The sequence below is a fragment of the Epinephelus lanceolatus genome, chromosome 1, assembly GCF_041903045.1.
Source record: "Epinephelus lanceolatus isolate andai-2023 chromosome 1, ASM4190304v1, whole genome shotgun sequence".
In the NCBI taxonomy this organism is placed as follows: Eukaryota; Metazoa; Chordata; class Actinopteri; order Perciformes; family Serranidae; genus Epinephelus; species Epinephelus lanceolatus.
Genome location: NC_135734.1, coordinates 2,760,778 through 2,782,285, shown reverse-complemented (window position 1 = coordinate 2,782,285; position 21,508 = coordinate 2,760,778). Strand labels below are relative to the sequence as shown.

The 21,508-nt window shown below is 41.9% G+C and overlaps 1 protein-coding gene across 5 annotated transcripts in view; it reads right to left on the bottom strand.

The window, feature by feature from the left end:
• iqsec1b (IQ motif and Sec7 domain ArfGEF 1b) overlaps window positions 1-21,508 on the bottom strand; it is a 258,339-nt gene that overhangs the window by 42,581 nt on the left and 194,250 nt on the right. For all 5 annotated transcript variants that reach the window (XM_033633758.2, XM_033633759.2, XM_033633757.2 and 2 more), the window contains exon 5: window positions 20,145-20,267. In XM_033633758.2, coding sequence (XP_033489649.2) covers window positions 20,145-20,267 — 123 coding nt within the window. The remainder of the gene's footprint in view (window positions 1-20,144; window positions 20,268-21,508) is intronic.

The window sequence follows — 21,508 nt, the reverse complement described above, 5'->3', positions numbered from 1 at the left end:
GGGTACTGGATGGGTCTCATGTGGGCTATATTCTCAGTTTGAAACAAGCAGTAAATTAAACTGCTTCAGGGAAAAATAATATGTATGTGTATGCATTGCTGTATTTTTGACACTTAGGGCATCATCAAAATGTTTTGACTGGTAGGCTAAGTTTAAGCCACTTTAATGTAATCTAAATTTTTAAAAAATGCTGACACACATGGGATTTTTGCACAACCTCAACCACAGCTGTAGATATATTATATCTGCTCTTTAAAAGGGTCAGCATTGCTTATAAACAGAGACGTTCTATATTGCCTATATAAGGACTTTGTTATAAATCACTAATTTAGTGTCGGGACATAATAGAATTGAGAGAAGGTCACACCACGATATCTCATGATAACTAACAAAATGTCTATGCCATCTCGTTTTGCTCTTGCGCGCAAATTTTCTTAAGCTTCATTACCACCATTGAAGAGTGCAGATTTTTAAAGAAGTAGAATAAAAAAAGAAGAGTTTTGGATTGCGCTTAAAGTGCACTGAAGGTAAGGTAAGTCCTGAATAGCTAGCAAACAGCAATATGGAACTGTGACGTTAACTGAGCTAGGTGACGTTAACTGAGCTAGGTGGCTAAACATTCGTTAGCTAACATGCTAGGATTCAAGTGAGTTTAACATTGGTTATAATGTCCTAACCTGCCAATGTAGACTCACTAGAGCTACACGACTGTCAGATGATGGTATCCAACTATCTAAGTTCTTATCAACATTTTGTCTTAAAATGTAAGTTTAAGAACAATGATTAATTTGTCATGTGTGTAGTGTAAGATTTAATCATTAATCAGGTAAATGTTTTATATTGCATAAGTTGATTAAGGTTGAAGTTCATATAATAATGTTTTTCATGTATCCAAGTATGGAGTTAATGTAATAATGTTTTTTATGTATCTATGTATGGCAAAACACCTTTACACAAGTTTACGTATTCATATATTGAAAACACACACACATACCATACCATGTACTGCCTGGAAGTGTAATAATAGACACACACACAAAGTTTTATATTGCATGAAGGCACAGGGGACTTTATAGAAATAGTCCCCAAGTTCCATATGTTTTTTTAAAATAGCGTGAAACCGAGTTCAAACCTAATGGTGGGAGAGTTTGGGGATTTCCAGGCTGAGGGAAAAAGATTACACCATTAAGACATGTCCGGGCATGATCGGGCATGTCTGGACAAGGGCAAATAGGCCTGCCACCAATAGGTTTGGGCTCAGGTAGGAAGGGCTAAAAGGAAGAGGGTGGAGATTCTCTCGAATCTTCACCAGCATAAAAGGGAGAGCTCAGAAAGTGAAAACTTAAGTCTTGCTCCGGAGCCTGACTCATGATTTGTATGTGTTGAAGCTTGTGAACACATTAAACTCGATTGTACCAGATTCTATTGGTCTCCGGTGTTTCTCTGAGTACCAGCCAACCGAACCTAAGATACTAAACTGACACGGAGGACGATTTGAAGAGAAGGTGAGGACGAGGTCGGCAGCCATCTGGCCCAAATTCCAGGCACCGATTTTCGCTTCATCATGTGCTCACAAGAAGTACTACATCATCCACAATTCATACGTGTAACAGCGGGGCCTGTGATTGGCCAAGCTCGCTATTACCTGCGAACGGGTGGTTCCGCTAGCAAGTTAGCAAAAACGTTTTGTTCTAATAATGCTTTTTATGCCGCAGTGAGTATGACTTCTAAGGCTATATGCACACACAACACCACAAACTCATAGATATAGATGCTGCACCCTGGCTTGTGGGATGCGTCAATACCGCCGCCATCTTGCCTAGGTGCTCTGACCGGTTCAGACCCATGTCAGACTCGGCAAAAATGCCACATTTTTGCTCTGCATTTGGGTGTACTAACGAGAGAAGTGTTAAAACCAAGCAGAAGAGAATAACATTCCACAGGTAAGAAGTTGTTTTACAATATTTTACTGTTACAAACATGTTTAATGAGATATATATCTCAAAAAGTGATCCTTCTTTTAAGCTAATCAAGTAAAGTAACTGTCCTGATCTGGTCCTAATGCCAAATTAAGCTAACGCTTTGTCACACAACTTAAAGAAAAAAGGTTAACATTTATATAATAATACTTATAAAATTATGATGCTTTGTCAAACAGCTATGTCAGTGTATGTGTTATTCCAAATTGTCAACTATCTGTTTCATGGCATCAACGTGACATAACGCAGTATAACGTTAGTACTTAACTTGTGGCCTGAATTGTAACTACAAATTATGTGGAACCGCCTTTTTCTGACACACTTATTTTGTGTGTAGTTTCCCAAAAAACACAGATAGGAGGAGACTGGCATGGGTAGCAGCAGTGAGGAGAAAGGACTTTGTCCCGAGTGACTCCTCAGTCATCTGCAGCTGTCACTTCAGACCTGAGGACTTCGACAGGACTGGGCAGACTCCTAAAAATAATACTAGCTACTGTACACTGTATTTTTTGTAAATATGACCTAATAATGTAAACAGTTCTGTGTCCAGGCTCCCATGAGCACTGCGGTGTTATACATATGAGATTAAAGCAAAATTTTGTGTAAACATGCAGCCCTAAGTCATTTATTTTCACTTGTACAAAACCAACATTTGTTAATCAGAATGTGTAACTACACTGCAGCTCCGAACAACCCTGCTGATACACTATTTTTTGCACATTGTGTAAAATGTGAATAAACATTTATAATCAAAATTAATAATTAAATGACATCATGGTGGGCATTGTACATCTAGTAAGAAAAAAGAATATTTACTACATGGGGAAATTTTAGTTTAAAAGTGTTGTAGAACTATTACTGTTACCTTATCTACATAAGATCAAATATTTTGGTATGAAAAGCTGCATTTTTTATTTAACTAAGTATCCTGTATCATAACTACATGTATGACGATTGTAACAAACCAAACCACATGAAAATCGGTTGAAAATTCAGCGAGTAATGATGATTTTAATCATAAATATCTTAAAATAGTCATTGATTAAGTCTGTTCTAGATTAAACTAAGCCGATGCAAGAGGAAGGATAAGAGCCAGTATAGGACTAAATTTTGGCCTAAATTAACTCTCCAAGGAGGCAGGTTTAACTTCTGCTTAACTGTATTTGAGAGACTTTTTAGAATATCAAAATGAAGACCAACATGCAACATGCTTTTTGCTTAAGTTATAATTTCTGGGATGTCTACTAGTTTCATTAATCCATTGTGTTCCCTTAGGTTGCTGTGGTAGTTGATATTGTTGATGTTGTTACTGTTGATGAGGCAACAAGGAGGATGATGGGCTTCCTGATGGACAGTGCCACCATGGGAAGCTAGAATTCCGAGGGCTTCATTTGTTTGAAGTTGTGTACCGTATGTTTACTTTCCATGGGATTAGAGCTGCAACCAACAGTTATTTGTCAACAGATGTTGAATGCAATACTCAATGTGATGTCATTTTTATGCAATCATGTCCTAAACCACCCATGCAATAGGATCACACTTGTAATGTGAGACTGGAGAGGGATGATATTCATCAGTGCCTTAGGGCTCTATTGTCGTGCCATAACTATACCATGACAGAGGAATGACAGACATTTTTTAAAAAATATTTATTTCACCATATGTGACACCTAAATAATATGCTTTATGATTAATGTTCCACATCTCCCTCCTCCTCGTCTTCCTCTCTTGCTGGCTCCAGGTGGGGCAGCCTGGAGCCAATGTCCCTGCTCCTGGATTTAGAAAGATAAAAGTCACTAAAAATGTCATTACTGTTCCCATGTTTAACTCTTAGAGGTCTATGATCACCTCTCAAATGAAATCTATTTTCTGAAAAAAATGTCCAAATGGAGATACTGCAACTCCTTCTTTATTGCAAGGGCTCAAATGTGGAATTTTATCTCACTCTTATGCTCTTTCTGGATGTTACTTACAGGCAGTTTGGAAAAAAAATTCCCTCACCAAAGAAATTACAAGGAAGGATGTAGACTCACAAGTGTTTAGATGCTTTGCTTAACTAAAGACTGATGACTTTCTCCCTGATTTTGTGTTTAGATGGGCGGATACAATTTCAGAGTTTAAAAAAACTCCCTACGTTGCAGAACCAATAGTAAATCTGCAGGGCGGTCCTTCGGTGGCTCGCTGAACTCTTGTGCTCGTAAACATAGTCCCACTAGAAACACGTGTAGCGGTACAAAATGGCTCAGCCGCGCTCGCAGAAAACACCGTCAAAGTTAGTTAGTGTTTGACGCGTTTGCGGCGACACATTCTTGCCAACTAAAAGAAACAAACACAATCTTTTACAAGGCCATGCCTCATCTGCCCAGCCGGACTATAGAGGGAATCGCTTTGTTGTTTACAAATACTTCCGGGTAGAAAACCAGCAGAGCTTTTAGCTATATATATAGCCTATATATCACATTTTTCACATCACTGTATTACCGTTTGGACTAATCCGATGTTTGTAAAGTCTATAAACACAATGATTGAACAAACATTACTATTTCTGTGTGCATGTTTAGCTGGGCTAACCGTTAGCTGTTAGCCCTGTTAGCCGTTAGCAGTGTCTGTAATAGGTAATAACTCATTAAATGGTCCGTGAAAAAAATATCTTTTCCAGCGGATATCTTAGTTACAACATGATTGAGCTAGCAAAGCAGTTTTGTGTTGCTATGTGTGGTATTTATTCAGTTTTAGGAAATCACGATGTCTAGAAAGCATCAGTGGCTGCAGCTGACAGGGACAGCTAACAGCAGCAGCAAAGCTAACAGGACGTCATCTGTTAGAAGCCTCCCGTTGTCGGATACGACATGAAACTACTCCAGTTAGCTCCATCATGTTGTAACTCAGACATCCGCTGGAAAAAATATTTTCTTCACGGATGAGCACACGTTTGATAAAACGGAGTTAAATCTCTCGGCATCCATTTTCAAGCTCTCTGTGTGTTTGTTTCCTTGCGGACGAGAAAAGGGGGAGCGCACATTTCCGAGAAGGCATGTCCTTTTCAAAAATGCAAGAGGCGTTGCTTTGTTGCCGGCCGTTTTCGCCGGTGTGTTAAACACACTTTAGAAAGGAGTGTCCCCAGACTATCAGAAGGCGGAGATCTCTGATTGTCTGGTGGCGAGACTAGGAAGGATGCTGAAAAGGCGGTGTCAAAATTGTTAATAGGTGCCAGAGACAGGGGAGGAAACCATGCCATGAGAGCACGTGGCAGAGAGCAAAACCGGTAAGTCTCAAGATATGCAAGGTCTTTAATGACAGTACAATTTACAAAATGTTTAGACACACTATTCAGCCACAACATAATCATGGTTAGGTGCTTTTTCTGCACTCTTAACTTTTTTATTTTTTGATAGTTTTTGCTGTGTTCATGATCATGGCATGAATTTTGGCATCAAGGCAAATACCTGGCATTTAAAGTGTAAAAAATATAAAAATGAAGGAATATTTAAATTAGGAATGATGTTTGTTAAAAGAATGATCACTGAAAGAAGAGAATCATATTAATTTATTACATTTTTTTAATAGCCAAATTTTAAAAAGTACATTCTTTGCACTTAAAGGCGCTGCATGTAAGAATGTGGCTAAAACGGTTACTGCACTCAAATTCAACATACTGCCACGAGTCGTGTCCGCACCCCTCCCCTACAGATTTGAGGTTGCTGCTCTGTGCTGAATTGCTGCATTGTGCTCTGGCGTCTGGCAAAAAAAGAAGTCCTGCGTATCTGTTGTGGAGGGCTCCGGAGTGCCGCAGCAGAGACAGAGCCGGAACGCAGCACAGCCACAGCCGGTGGAAATACACACATTGACTAGAACTGAATCCTATCGGCTCCGCTGCCGTGCCGGAGCACAGACGCAACCAACATGCATTTGGTGGAAATTGGGGGTGATTTGTTTGCCCATGGGCGGCTGATGTGGCAGGGCCGCGTCGCCACGTCTACCGTCTCCACCATTCACAAGCATCTCCTATATAGACCCTCACTTTGCCTCGAGTTTTGTCTTAGCATTTTTGGAAATCATAACAAGATCATTTGGGTTTAGTCGCACCGTCAGCCACTGTAGCTCAGTCGTAACTGTAACTGATGCTGAGACTCTACTGACTGCGTGACTGGTAGACGGCGGTGGGTGGCGCAACAGGCCAAAACACAAATTCAAAACATAAACATGATTTGCAGACCGTAATTTTTTTTTTAAATGCGAATATTCTGGCTGTACTATTGTTGTTGGTGAGATCAGTATGTTATATTAACATTATTCCTTAGTCTCTGTGAAATATTAGGATGATTTTACGACTATTTGCTTTAGATTTCTTACATATAGCTCCTTTAACTGTATAAATGTGCATTAAACATTAACCATGCTAGATGGTTTACCTTTTTTTTTCTTCCTGTTTTTTTTTTTTTTTTTTTGCCATTTTGGGTTTTAATTTCATGACAATTTAGCTGTGATAGATTCATATGGCTTGAATTTAGCTGGGGTGGTGGTGGTGTTTTGTTTTTTTTTGGTTTTGTTTTTTTTTTCAATAAATTTCAGAATTTCAATCTCAGAGCTTGAGTTAAGATTATTCCAGGCAATATGAATGAGTATAAAGATTTAAGAAATAATTGTTTCCTGGGGCTTAAAAGCTTTACAATATCTCTTAATATTTTTGACACTATATCTTAGAAGTACATTACAGACATACAGCAGTATTTCATTGTAAGTGGTATTAAAGGGTCTATAAAAGTCTTAAATTTAACTTGGAGAACCCTTGAGGTACCCTATAGATCACAATAATCAGCTATCTCACAGCACTGTGGCAAGGTGTGTCTTGATCTTTTTTTTAATTCTTTTCAAAGGGTCGTTGGAACAGAGAGGACAGAGGAGTAAAGAAGCTGCCCTGTGCCTCTTCACTCCATTCAGGGGCATAAGGCGTCCACCAGTTCTCATTAGCATAATAAGCTCATAATGTTGACTTTTATAGCACCATTGCTAACACTTAATGCATTTAACCCTAACCCTAATTTAACCCTAACCCTAACCCTAACCATGCATTTTGTTCAGTGTTTCATCTCAGTTTGTGACAAATTCTGTGATACTGATACAAATTAGAGTGAATAAAAATAACGTGGGGCGGCTGTGGCTCAGAGGTAGAGCGGGTCATCCACCAATTGAAAGATCAGCAGTTCGATCCCGGCCTCCTCCAGTCTGCATGTCGAAGTATCCTTGAGCAAGATACTGAAACCCAAATTGCTCCCAATGGCTGTTCCATCGGTGTCTGAGTATGTGTGTGAATGGGTGAATGTGACTCGTAGTGTAAAAAGCGCTTTGAGTGGTCAGATGACTAGAAAGGCGCTATACAAAATGCAGGTCCATTTACATGTTAAGCTTTTTATTCTTCTACTCTCATTCTTTTACTCTTCAGTTAGATTTTGTGATGGATAATCACCCCTATTCAGTACCAATGCCATTATTCTCTCTCTCCATTTTCTAGTCTGGTGGTCATTTTTGATTAAAGGCAGACGTCTCAGCGACGTATTGGCAATGAGAAAACGCTCTCCCTGCTACGTCTTAATGATCTAAACTTGATACAGACATCGGCCAGATGTATGTGTGCTATCTGGGATAACACACTAAAGAAGAGGGAAAACCGCAAAAAGCATAATAGGTCTCCTTTAATCTATTCATGTTTTCGCGGCAAAATTGAGCATAGCAGGCTCACAGCAGGCCACGATGTCAAGCTTAGCTCACATCCAAGCTACATCAGCTTATCTCAACCAGTCTGATCAGCTGATTGATAGAGGGGAGTCAGCTGATGGATTACATGATTCCTCTCTATGCAACCAATTGGCAAATCTCAATCAGGGTGCTCTGTTATTATTGCTGCTTTCTCTGTCTCCACCCTAGCTCCTACCTGTCTTTGATGCTGCTCTGTTCTGTACCCGTGGGGTCTTTACTGCTGCTCTCCCTGCCTTAGACTTCCATGTAATCGAATGGAAGGGCAGAGAGATGTGCTCTCTGTGCCTGCCACTTTCCACAAAGGTGCGTGGAAGGGTGAAGAGGTGTGCTCTCTCTGCATTCTGCTTTTCATGTAGGTGTGTGGAAGGGCAGAAAGGTGTGCTCTCTCTGCCTTTGGCTTTCCACATAGGCATGTGAAAGGGCAGAGAGGTGGATGGAAATGGAAATAAAGTTTTCTTTGACTTAAGTGGTCCTGACTGAAATACAGTTTTTAACTTAAGAGAAAAGCTTTCCTTGTTTGTTTTTTTCATGTTACGTTGCAATAGCCTGTCTAAAGTGCCACCAAACACCTAATCAATGCTGATTCTGTACATGCTTTGATTTCCTTCAATAGAGCTACGTGAATGCATGCAGCAGGTGACAGATAGCTCATCACATATGGAAGAAACTTGAGTCTTGACTTGGACTTACAAAACAAGATATGTGAGCATCTCTGCCTGTTCCACTCATGGACAGGAACATCAATATTGATATTGAGCTCTCCACCGTCTGAGCTGTGGTCACACACATTCAAATAGTGCTTCACGGCCTCAAGTCAAAAGAACAATGATCTAGTACCGGTGAAGACTGTCGATACAGCCTACAGCCATCAGACAAGACCCTTAACAGCTTTCTGACTCACAATAAAGTGAGTCCATAATCATATCTGGACTGGGCTGCAGGTGAGCGCCAGATGATCAGTTATTGTTATCTCCCCAATGTAAGTGACCACAGTGTTTACTGAGGCTGAAATGTTTTTGCTCTGTGCTGATCGAAGCAAATTCTCTGTGGGTATGAAGGCATTTCTCTGAACCTCTACCAGAGGTTAGCAGAAAATAAATGAGTTACAAACAACATCCATCAGCAGCCCTGAGGGAGGTTTTCCTCAACTGTTTGAACAGATTTTCTCTAAATTATTTTCTGCGATGATCTGGTCGAACAAAGTCTTGATTTAAAATGGTTTTGCAGTGCTGCACTGATTCTCTTATGCCCGAGAGTGTTGGAGATGGACTTTTAGGTGTCACCTCTGTTTCAGACAGCGTTTGAATTACGCCTTGGCTGTCAGGGGAGCTCTATTTTTGCAGGGGTGGGGGCGAGAGGATACTGTACACATTTCTTTATTTCTTTATTCAGGATCTCCATTAGTTGGTACTGCAGAAGAGACTAATGGGGATGTGCATGCATGTGTGCTACTGTACACATGCATGCACATACATGCATGTGCCCATCTATCTACAACAATACACCTTCAGTATGTTTTGATAGAGAATATTTAGCCTGGGACAACAAAGACACGGAAAACTAATCGAATGATGCACTTTTTTTTTTTTTTTTTTTTTTTTATCACTGTGCCCCAAGAAATAATAAAAACGCCAACGCACAGTGGACAGGCAATGCTTTGTGTTACTTTAACCCCTTTTACAAAGAGATGGCGCTATAGAGCTACAGCGTCCTCCTCTTTATGCTGCCTTTGCATTTTTACACAGCACCAAACAACAGTGGCATCCAGCGTGTGACAGCGGGCTCTAGTTTCGCAGACCGGGCGAGGCGGGGGCGCAGCGCACCTGCGCTTCGCCAACTGGGTGTGGCCAGGCGGACTTTGCAAGTTTGGCACACCATGCGCACTGGCGCAGCTACTTCTCTTTCCCACCTCCTACCTGCGCAAGTCAGAAAGAGGAAGGAGAGAAGGTGTGGAGTGGGTTTTGCACACATCACACCAATCAAATGAGCCCCTCTCCTTGCCCTTAAATGCGCCGCACGAAGGCGTAATGAGAGTTTACTCAGTTCGCCATGGCAGAAGAGAGCAGCAGCGTCAGGCGGCCAAACTTTTCCCCGGAGGAAACTGATGTTTTGGTCCAAGAGGTCCAAGCTTGCAGTGTCCAAATATACGGAACTGCGAGCAGACCTCCACGGGCTGATGATGCAAAGGTAGCCTGGGAGGAGGTCACCACAACTGTAAATCAATGTTGCGTTTCTCTCGTGCGCGTGTGCGCTCTCTCTTTCTCTCTCGCAGTCTCACTCTGTTTCTTTTCTTTTGACTTTTGACTTTTCTTTTGACTTTTGAGGTTTTGGCGATGTGTGCGCACTGTCTGCCGGTCAGCCATACTTCGGCTTACACCGGCTGCGCTCCGCCTGCGCTGACAGTAGACGTGGTTTCAGCTGGCGAGCTTTTAGCGCACCTTCGGCAAAGCCTTTTGGCACGAAACTGTCACTGCGCCAAGCTGGATCTGTGGACACCTCCCCCTGCTGCGCCACCACACCCATCTCAGCGCACCTCGGTCTGCCAAACTACTAAACTGAGCGCGCCTCGGGTTGTGCTGCTCGAAACTAGCTCTGCCCGAGGTTCGCCACCCTGCGCCACGCCGGGAAACTAGAGCCCAGCATGTCAGCATCACAGAATCAAGAGGTGTGCCGGGCGTGACATGTAACACAACTATGTCGGCAATGCTTTCCAAACAAAAACAAAGGCGTTAACATGTCAATAACAGTCATTTACCATCCCTGTTATATGGCAGCTGATTTCATCCATTTCATGCCCATAGGAATGTCATAGAAAGATCAAACCAAAACTGGCTTGTTCGTCTCATCAAGACCTAAAAATCACATTCAGACACCCCTGACCTAAATCCAACAGGAAGTGAGCTATTTGCCCTTTCAAAGTAACATGTTTTTCAAAAATTCTCTTTCTCAAAAAATATTTCCTCCTATACCGTTTATCGGCTTCAAGCTCGCACACATGACAGCTCAACCCCTGCTGAACAGATCGTCTGAATAACTTTGTCATTTCTCGAACGATTTGGATTTTATGGCCTCTTAAAGGTGACGTGCCACAAAACCACCTGAATGTCTTCGCGCCACCTAGACACACTAAAATGGCACACGGTTTTTCATATCAGCTTCAAACTCGCACACATCGCAGGCCAACCCCTGCTGAACATATCATCTGAATAACTTTGTCATTACTCCAACGGTTTGGATTTTATGGGCTCTTAAAGGTGACGTGCCCCAAAACCTCCTAGGCACCACCTAGACACACTACAATGGCCACTGCGGCCCGTAGGAATGTCGTAGAAAGATCAACCCAAAACTGGCTTCTTTGTCTAATCAAGACCTACAAATCATGTGCTGAAACCCCTGACCTAAATCCAACAGGAAGTGAGCTAGTGCCTCTGAAAGTAACATGATCAAATGTGTCAGCTGTGAGCTAGACATCTTAAACTTGTGACCAAGATCGCATTTTTGACTCCACAAACATGAAACCTATATGTCTGCGTTCGGGACAAGTGTACCTCTCTGCTGGTCAGACTGATGATTGGTCCCACGGTTTGGGAATAACAGGGAGGAGTTTGAGACATTTTAAAGCCATCCCCATCTGCCTGGTCTCTCACAGCTTTTCTCTCCCTCTCAGTGATCGACTCAGGATGTTTGAAGGGCAGGGGCGAAAAGGAAAAAAGGGCACCTACTGCATGACATGGGGCCCCATTGGTGTGCAAAAAAAAACAAAATTTGACCCCCTAAACATGCTCAAAAACTCACCAAAATTGACACACATGTCAGGACTGGTGAAAACATTTGATAAAATGAAAAAATTAACCCCAAAAGTGCCAAAATGGACTGAAAGTAACATGAGCAAATGTGGAGAAATTGTCAGCTGTGAGCTAGAGTGGAGAGGGGTCTGAAATCGTCTACAACTTTTGTCTTTAACTGTCTATGTGAGCTGGAGGCCGAAACGGCGTGAGTCCCAGGTCCCACCCAACGCTGCTTGCAGCTTTAATTTATTATTCCCTCCGTGTTCTTATATTTTAAATTTTTATCCGCTCCCGTTTGCATTGATAAACTTAATGCATCGCGTCGTCATTTCAGAGCTAACACTTCTGTACCAGTTTCAAATTAAATGCCCTTTATAACTTCAGTTGAGAGAATCCCTTCATTTTCTGAAAAGGCTTTTATTGGGAAACATTTGCAGGAACTTGTTGTGGAGGATTCAGTGACTTGCATGTTTACGTATGGTACTTCAAATGTAGCTCCTGCCATTTGGTGGCGCTTTTTTACGCTACTACAACATTTTGGCTGGGACATGAACCTACACGGTGACTGAAATAATAATGATAATAAAAATAGGACAAGACCCAATGACATCACACATCGTGAACAGACGACCGGGGTTAATTGGTGTGTAGTGTGAACCAGGCATTACATGCCATTACAACATCACACCCATGCCGCCCTTGATCCCATCCTGCCAGTGTCTGTTTATACAGAGGATGTTTCAGCGCTGTTACTATAATGCTGTGAATTTGAAGAGGTAATGTAAAAGGGGCTACTGCCTCTTCAAACTGAGAATATCACGCTGTAATGCTGCCTTGCTGTTCTGTATAAAAGGTGCAGTCATGAAGGGAACTGCCCATTGGTCCGACATCCCATTGTTCCAACCCTGTTAAACCCATTGTTCCGAAGTCCGTTCCGAAATCATCATGATGCCCTGTGGTTAAGGTCTGGTTAGGTTTAGGCACAAAAACCACTTGGTTAGGGTTAGGAAAAGATCATGGTGTGGGTTAAAATGAAAAAGAAAGTGACAAACACATAAGCTGTGAGCCTGCTTCGCCTCAAGCCTTTCTCAGCTGACCCAGAGCCGGTCGCAGCGCACCATCAAGGTAGAAATACGCCCGCCAGGAGCCGTTCAGCACCGCGGATAGTCGGACTAATGGGATGTCGGACCAATGTGCTGTCGGACCAATGACATGGACCCATCATGAAATGGGGGACAGAGTTGTCTCACATTTAAGCCAGTATCGGAGGTAGTAACCGTGCTAAAATTACATCTGTATAAACAGATGGGATCATGGGCATTATGGGTGTGATGTTTTGACAATTTGTTATGCATGAGAACCACTGCTGGGAGAGTTAAAAAGTACTCAAAAAAGAACATTGGCTGAAAATGTCCACAAAGTGGATAAACAATGAGATCCAGGAGCTCATTTCCCTCAGAGCTGAGGACAGGACCAGCAGCCACATATCAGGAATGATTAATGATTGTTACTGCTGTGTTATGCATTGTTATTGTTTGTAAAGCCCTGCTAACGTGTATGTTATATGTCGCACTACAGGCCAGCGCTGTTGTGTTACATGTCATGCCTGTCATGTATCTTTTACTTTTGCAATGCTGGCATGCTGTCTTAAATCACACACTGGAGCACCATGATGTTGTTTGGTTCTGTGTCATAATGCAAAAAAGGCATAAAGAGGGGACTTTATAGCAGCTCTATAGCACCATCTCTGGGTACAAGGTGCTACTGTTAGACAGACCAGACCTAGGTTGCATTGGCTGACAATTATGAACATGGCCACAAACGTTGGTCTTGCAGAGAAGCATAGCAAGATAACTTTATACACAAACTAGAATTACCACCTTGCGGTTGTATGCCTCTGCGCACCAGTCAAGTTTCTCTTACAGTTTAAACCCAAGTCTGTGAAAACATGGATGCTTCACATACAGACATCAATCAGTACAATTTCAAGGTGGGCACCAAAGATTAGTGTCACCAATACAGCATCTGACCAAATGTCTCCACTTCTGATCCTGAGTTAATCCATTGAATAATGGCTAGAAAAGTGTTGCAGAACATTATGATGTCACAGTAACGTTTACCATTGACCTTTTGGATATAACATGTCATCACTTTTTTGTTTTGTTTTATCCTATTAGACTTTTATGTGAAATTATGTCATAATTAGCATATGAATTCTTGAGTTTTGGCCAAAACATGCTTTTTTAAGGTCAGAGTGACCTTTACCTTGGACCTTGACCACAAAATTCTAATCAGTTTCTTCTTCAGTCTAAGTGTGCCAAATTAGGAGAAATTCCCTCAAGGCGGTCTTGAGGTATTGTGTTCACAAGAATGAAATGGACAAGGTCACTGTGACCTTGACCTTTGACCCTCTACCACCAAATTGTAAAGAGTTCATCATTTAATCCAAGTGGAAGTTTGTGCTAAATTTGAAGAAATTTTATGGAGATAGATTTGTTTCATAATTATGTGTGTGAACTTATTGACAATTTGTGTGTAAATGTGTAATCTGTAAATATAAAACACCTTCCACAAATTAATTTTTTTTGTAAACTCACAAAAATATTTTGCAAATATAAAACAGATCTGCAAATACACAAACACATTCCACAAATAAAAAAACATCTGTGAATACTTTAAATTAATTTGCAAATAAATGAAAAGCATTTGTGAATATCTTCCTAAGATTTACAACTATTGAACAGGCATTTGTAAACTCAGTTTTTTTTTTTTGTGAATTGTAAAAAACATTTGTGGATCTCAGTTCTACACGTGTGGATTTGCTTTTTACACACACAGAGTTTTGAAACACACTTTCCGCCGGTCCGAACGAAAATGCACTCGTATCACTCGGCCATTTTCAGATAGCACGTGATCACCCAGCTGGTGACGTAATTTCCGTATGTCAGAGCACGCAGTCTTTCTATGAGCTGTTTTTTTTTTTTTTTTTTTTTTTTAAATCAGCGATAAGTAACGTGCATTCATTGTTTTATGCTAATGTCATACAGTGAGTATTAGTGTGTGTTTATTTGTTCTATGTATATTATCTGGCACACACTTTTGTATACATTTCTGTTTGAGTATGAAAGGCACGACGATACTTGTGGGCAAAGTTCAGCTCTCTAAAGCAGTGGCTTGGCTGCTTCTTAACTTCTCTTACTAATGTAGTTGTAATGTCTGTGCTGAACCACACCATGTTTAGTTAGGTTACCCCTCGATGTATATGGTGACTACGGCCCTGTCATGCACGCATAATTAGGCTACAGTTGTCTGTGTGCGCAAAGGTGAAGTACGCTGGTCTTGTCCAGAGTTGGGTTAGAGTACTTTGATTACTTTTTACAGTAACGAGTAACCTAACGCGTTAGTTTGCTGTTTGAGTAATCAAATACTTAAGTACATTTTCAAACAAGACATCAGTTACTTCCGTTACTTTTAGAACGCTGGTCCTTCAGCTCCGAAACAGCAACGGCTGTCGTTAGGTTTAACGTTATCTCCATTATTAGAACCAATCAGTCTGAAAGAAGCCACGGAGCTTGTGGCTCGCTACGCGGTCGGAGAAATGCTGCCGTTGTCTACGGTGGAGTCTAAATAGTTGGAGTAGGACTCACTGACAGACATATTTCAGACTCAGGACTTGCATTATGCCTGGTACACGCTACACGCTGGTACTCACCAATTATCCCCGGTCGTCTTTCACGGCATGTGTGATGTCATCGGGTTATTCTTGTCCTATTTTTATTACTTTCACTATTATTTGAGTCACTACCAGAGCTGTGTCTGTTTATGTGCCAGCCTACATGTTGTTGTAGTCACCTAAAAGCATCAGCAGATGGCAGGAGCTACATTTGAAGCGCCATACGTAAACTATCAAGTTACTGTATCTTCCACAGGAAGTTCTGACAAATGTTTCAGAATAAAAGCCTATTTAGAAAATGGAGGGATTCTCTCAGCCGAGGTTATAAGGGGCTTTTAATTTGAAACAAGTGTTGAGTTTGAAATGACGGTGTGATATGTTAACTTTATAAAGACAACGGAGCAGATAAAAAGTAAATATATAAACACACAGAGCGATTAATAAATAACGGACTGTCTATAATGTAATTTGTTTGAAATGAAGCTGGGAGCCTCTGCAGTTGTGGTGAGTAAAAGCCCCGCCGCTATTTGTTAATGTTATTACTTTATGTCCGACCGTGAGGATGTACCATTGTTTGCTAGCTTGATGCTAATGACAGTAACGTTAACTCAGCAGGTTGACAAAGTGCCTCTGCTGTTTCACACCATCATTTCCCCCTTTTACTCTGTGTGGTAACATCCCTAGAGGAAATATTAAAAATGCTGGGGTGTTGTTGTCATACAGTTGTCTACGGCAGCAGATCGTTCTGTGTTTCTACAGGTCAAAGTGACAGCTGTGATGGGAGAATTGGATCTCAGTGAAGGGCAAGTGGTCCATAACTTTAATTCTGGAGACAAAAAAATGTAGGCTTAGCGCCCTGTGGTCCATTGCCCAATAGGAAATGTAGAATACTGAAAAGTACTTTAAAAGTGCTTGAGTTACTTTTCTCAGGGAGTAATGTTGGAAGTACTTTTAAAGTAATTGAGTTACTTTACTCGGGGAGTAACGCAGTAAAGTAACGCAGTAATGTACTTTGATTACTTTTAAAGTAACCCTTACCCAACACTGGTCTTGTCATACAAAGTTTGACGAGTGTCAACTGGACAATATGGAGATGTTTGCATCTTGAAAGCCGGACTACAAATGTGGATAGACAGGGAGAAACACACGCAAGCCTAAGAAGTGGTAAGATACGATATTCCTCACTATATGAAGTGACTGATCGAAATTCGTCAGGTTTTTATTTTGTAGACAATCAATCTGTATTTATAGCGTGATAAGATGACAGCACAATGATGTGTGTGGTATCACTGGAAAGCTCTAGTCCTGCGCTTTCATGTGATATGCGTGGCATTTCTGTGCGAGCCTGCATTCGCAACTAATCCATCTATCTGTTATACATCATTTCAGTGTAACTTTATCATTTTTTTCACTGTGAAAACATTGGACTACCAACAAGTGCTTGGTCTTGTCGGAAAGCTACAATTCCGCTGTGATATGTGTGGCTTCTTGCTATGACACACGGTTGCGGAGAAAATCAATAGAGAAGAACAAGTGTGAATTTGGACGCACTATGCGTCGTTTGGGCTCATAGGGTTAAGCGAGTTTCAGGTTTTGTTCTACGACATAAAACACGTCAGTAAATACCCTACTTGTGAATTTTGAAGCTTTTACGTGTCGTAAAAAAGGCGGTTGCTAACAAGTTGCTCAATACGACTACAAACCCTGTCGGGGACATTAAACGTCATCACCCCTGAACAGGCGAGAGTGCTGGCAGTCCGCCATTACAGCTTCTTATTTAGCTTAAAGGGGCAATAAGCAAAATCATTTCACCGCTAGGTTTGCTGTTGTGAACTGCCTGTAGAGCAAAACAAAGTGTGTCATGAGCCACACCTCCCTCTACCTCTGCTCTCCAATACCCCCCACCTCCCCCACTTGCCTCGTCTGTGCCGCCGAGCACCGCAGCATCTCCACGGACTATCACATCCAGACGGTCCCGGTGTTTTTTCCGCAGGCTCCGCTTCACTCAGCTTCACTCAGCTGCCCGATATACCCACTGCTTCTTCCCACATTAACCTGAATAACAAACCAGGGCTCGGTGCTCTGGTTGGATCCAAACGGAGAGCCGCTAGCTGGGAAGCTAGCGGAGGCTAACTGGGAGGAGGAAGCACCGGTTAGCCCCCGCTTTCACTGCAGGCAGATTCACTCGCCACAGGGGCGAGGAAATAAAACCTAAACAGCCAACTTAGTTTGGCTTAGTTTAGAAGTTAGCGATGTCTTTCACTCACTCTCGGTCTCTGCTGTGTTTAGCTATTTCCCTGCTTTCCTGTTAGCGTTAGCACTACTTGGCTGCCACGCTAATGCTCCAACTCCAACTGAGCCGGGAGCCCGTGAGCGGCAGGCTCACTGTCTCGCGGAAAAGAGTTGGAACGTTAGCATGGCAGCCGACTAGTGCTAACGTCCCTACGCTTCTCCAGGCTGGCCAGGCTCAGTGAGCCGGAGCCGAGAAGCGTGGGGGTGTTAGCATTAGCACTAGTCGGCTGCCATGCTAATGTTCCGGGAGCCTGCTTAAGCATGGGGACGTTAGCGTTAGCACTAGTCGGCTGCCATGCTAACGTTCCAACTCTTCTCCATGAGACCGTGAGCCTGGTGGGCTCACAGGCTCCCGGCTCCGGCTCACGGAGAAGAGAGGAATGTTAGCGTTAGCTCCCAGAGTTAGCACTAGAGCTACTACAGCTACTGGAGTAGCTTGCAGCTATGGAATGCTTCTACCAGCTTTTTTAGTCACTGAGCCTCACCTCCATTTCAGCAAATATATTGCATTTATTACAGGTACCATCATCACTGAAGTAGGCAGGGGAATAGCTAAACACAGCCGCCAGGCTGCCCACCGGGCTACATTTTATAATGCTAATTGCAAATGTTAGCTGGGCTGCCGGGCTACTCACCTAACACAACCGCAACGCCTGACCCATTGCTGGGACCGAGCCACTAATAACTCAAGCTCCAGACATCAACCCATGCTAGGATTGTAACATTAAATTTAATTGAATCGACATAGCGACATGTGCTTAACGTTACTGTAACACTAGTTAAAACAGACATTTGACTTTATGTTGTACCTGTCCAGGAGAAGAAGAGCTAGCTCCGAGTCAGATTGTAGCCCCTTTAGCTCTTGCAGTGCTCTCCACCTTAGAAATGCAAGGCCAATGTTAATCCGGGTTCTGTCTGACAACTTCTTTGCCAACAACCGTTGTTTCTTTAGAGGTAATGTCAGATCCTGGTCGTCTTCAGGTGGATGTTCTGCTTTCTGCCATTTCATTTCGAAAATACGTGCTGCCATTGCTCACTGGCTATAGCCTTTTAAAGGGAGGGAAGGCCAAGGGCTCCGGGGGGGGGGGGGGGGGGGGGTTCACATGAACGGTACATGAATGCGCAGCTGGACCAGCTGGAGATCAACACAGAGAGAGGGTATGTGAGGTCATGCTATACTCCAGATGAAATTACACCTCTAGTTCTTCACATAGCAATTTTTTAATTCCTTCAATCTAGAAATGATGAATTTCGCAAATTGCTCCTTTAAACAGTCCGATTTCCCTATACAATGTTTTTTAAAATAAAGCGGCCGAAATCAGTTGAAAGCTTAGTGGCAGTGACTTCAAGAGTCATGCAACCGTGGAGTAGTCATGTAGTCCGTTAAAGCCTAACATTAGCTTTTTACTTCTGGCGATCACATTTAAGCTTCAAATGCGGTATGAAAGGTGTTCATATGTGAAGATTATCTTGCTGAACAAAACCTGTAAGTATCATAAACTTGTGTTAGCCACGGAGCTTAGTTTCTGACATAATCCAAAACGCAATGCAAAAATCACATTCACTTTCTCTTCCGGGAACCAGTGCGATGCTAAACTACCGGGATTTGATGTCAGCCCTTGTACACTCTATTCCTCCGATCATCATGCATACACCGAGCATCCTCTCCCGCCTACCGCTCCATTAGGTCCCAGGGAAGCTGAGCCTCCCTGGAAGTGACGATTTTGTCGCATTTATCCAATGACCGTCTCGCTTTGCTGCATGAAAAAAACCTGCTCAGCGCTGACTCATAGAAATAGTTGGAGGCTCCGCGTCAACCGTGCTGACACAAGAATGTATGACAGGGAGGTCGTGGTTGAAAACTGAAAATTGCATTCATGATAATAAAATTAATCCAAGGTCACAGCGACCTTGACATATGACCTTTCACCACTAAAATCTAATTAGTTCAATGTTGAGTCTAAGCAGATGTGTGTACTAAATGTGAAGAAATTCCCTCAAGTTGTTTTTGAGGTATAACATTCTCAAGAATAAAAGGTCACAGTAACCATGATCTTTGACCTATGACCACCAAAATCTAATCAGTTCATTGTTGAATCCACGTTGTGCCAAATTTGAAAAAAATTCTTTCAAGGCATTCATGATATATTGCATTCACAATAATGTGACGAAACCGAAAACATTACACCTCCAGCCACGGTTATCACTGGCGCGGAGACATAAAAAGACAGTGGCACCAAAAATAATGATTGTTTTTTAGAGCTCCCCCTAAATTTCTCAAATGAGGCTTTCTGAGAGTTCATGGCTCTTTCAAGGGAGCTGAGCTCCTCAGAGCTCCACTGTATTGCATATTGGTCTTAGAGGGTAATGGTGTTTAAACATGTGACATGGTGCAAAGCTAGCTTGTGCAATTTGTTATTCATACATGCTGTGTTGGTGGTAAATACTTGTCATAGTAATGACGCGGGTAATAAGCATCCTGTCACATAATCCTCAGTTGCTCTAAGTTGATGTAAGAACCTATTTACTAAAATTTCACTTTATTCCTCCTTGCTGTGGGAAAGCTCCATGACTCAAGGTGATTATGTTCATGATCCAACTATCACTGATTTAAGAAATGGCACCACGTCATGTATTGTGTCCCCAGTTTCTCACCTGTAGGCCTCTATTAGCCGCTCCACCTTCTGTGCTTCTCCCTGCACTCTGATATGTGCCTGGAATTTCCTGAGCGCTTCGTCCAGCTCCATACCTGAGAAGTCCATTTCATCCACCACGCAGCTGTTCCAAAAAACACACATTTCACGGTAAGTGGGAAGATCAGTTTGAATATCTTGATTGTTTAAGAAAAGTGTATAGAATTCAGTAATGTATAGCTGCCTTTACAACCATCAGCTGCAGCTATAGACTGCTACAGTTCCTTTTTAATTTTAACATTCAATATGAAAGATGGCTGCTGCTGTTAGGTAAAAATCTCCAAAATCTATACTTTTACCAAAAACAGCCTTGTTTCAGCTCAAATACAGAATTCTTTGTGAATGTCCTCAGCCTGTAACTCTTTTTTCTTTATTTCCATCCTTTTTTGGAAAATAAAAAAAATCCTAAATGTAAAAATGTCCCTTCTTTAACTTTTGACATTTGAGCACATTTTACCGAACCTAATCTTACAGAAATGACCACAACCTTTTAACACCACATTATGTGGTGGTGACATGTAATGTGATGAAGTTACATTGCAGTTGCAATTAGAAACACATGGTTACTGTTGTGAGATGGTAGCAGCTTCATTTCGGCAGTTTAGGCACCAAAACTACTTTAGAAAGAGATCATAGTATTTTTGTTATGTACAGGACAGAAGTCGTAATGTGTATCTATGTAAGTGTGTAAAGAAAGTAAAGCACACAAGTATATAAAGATAAAATAAGTCAACGCCGACTTTTGGTTTCATATGTGACATAAACGGCAGTCTCCTGGGTAAAAGTCCTGTATTTGTTTGTCCCATCTTACCCCAACCTATGTGTAATTTTTAGGGCTGACCAGAATGTTTTGAAGCTCTGCAGCCTCAGTCCTCTCTGGTTTGAAGCCATCTTTGATTGAGCCATCTTGTAGTTCTCTGTTGTCAGCCATTTTGTTTTGTAGGCCAGACAGCCTTTGTTTCTCACACACACACACACACACACACACACACACCCACACACCTCTCTCTCTCTGTCTCTCTCTGTCCGTCTGTCCGTCTGTCTGTCTGTCTCAGTCCGTCCGTACTGCTAACACATTTACTTTACTTATAGCAGCATTATACATTTTTACAACAAGCTCAACATCACATACACATTTGACATGTTATCTCAGTATTATAGCGAAAGAGTTAGTAAATAGTTGCCCATTTACCCAACAAGTAGACAAAAATCAATATTAGCATTAGTTGGAGTCTCTGGCAACAGGATATATGTAAGTGAAATATTTACTCTCCCTGTTGCTCTGATTTGGTATCCATGAGAAAAATATCAGGCTGTTTAGTTGCT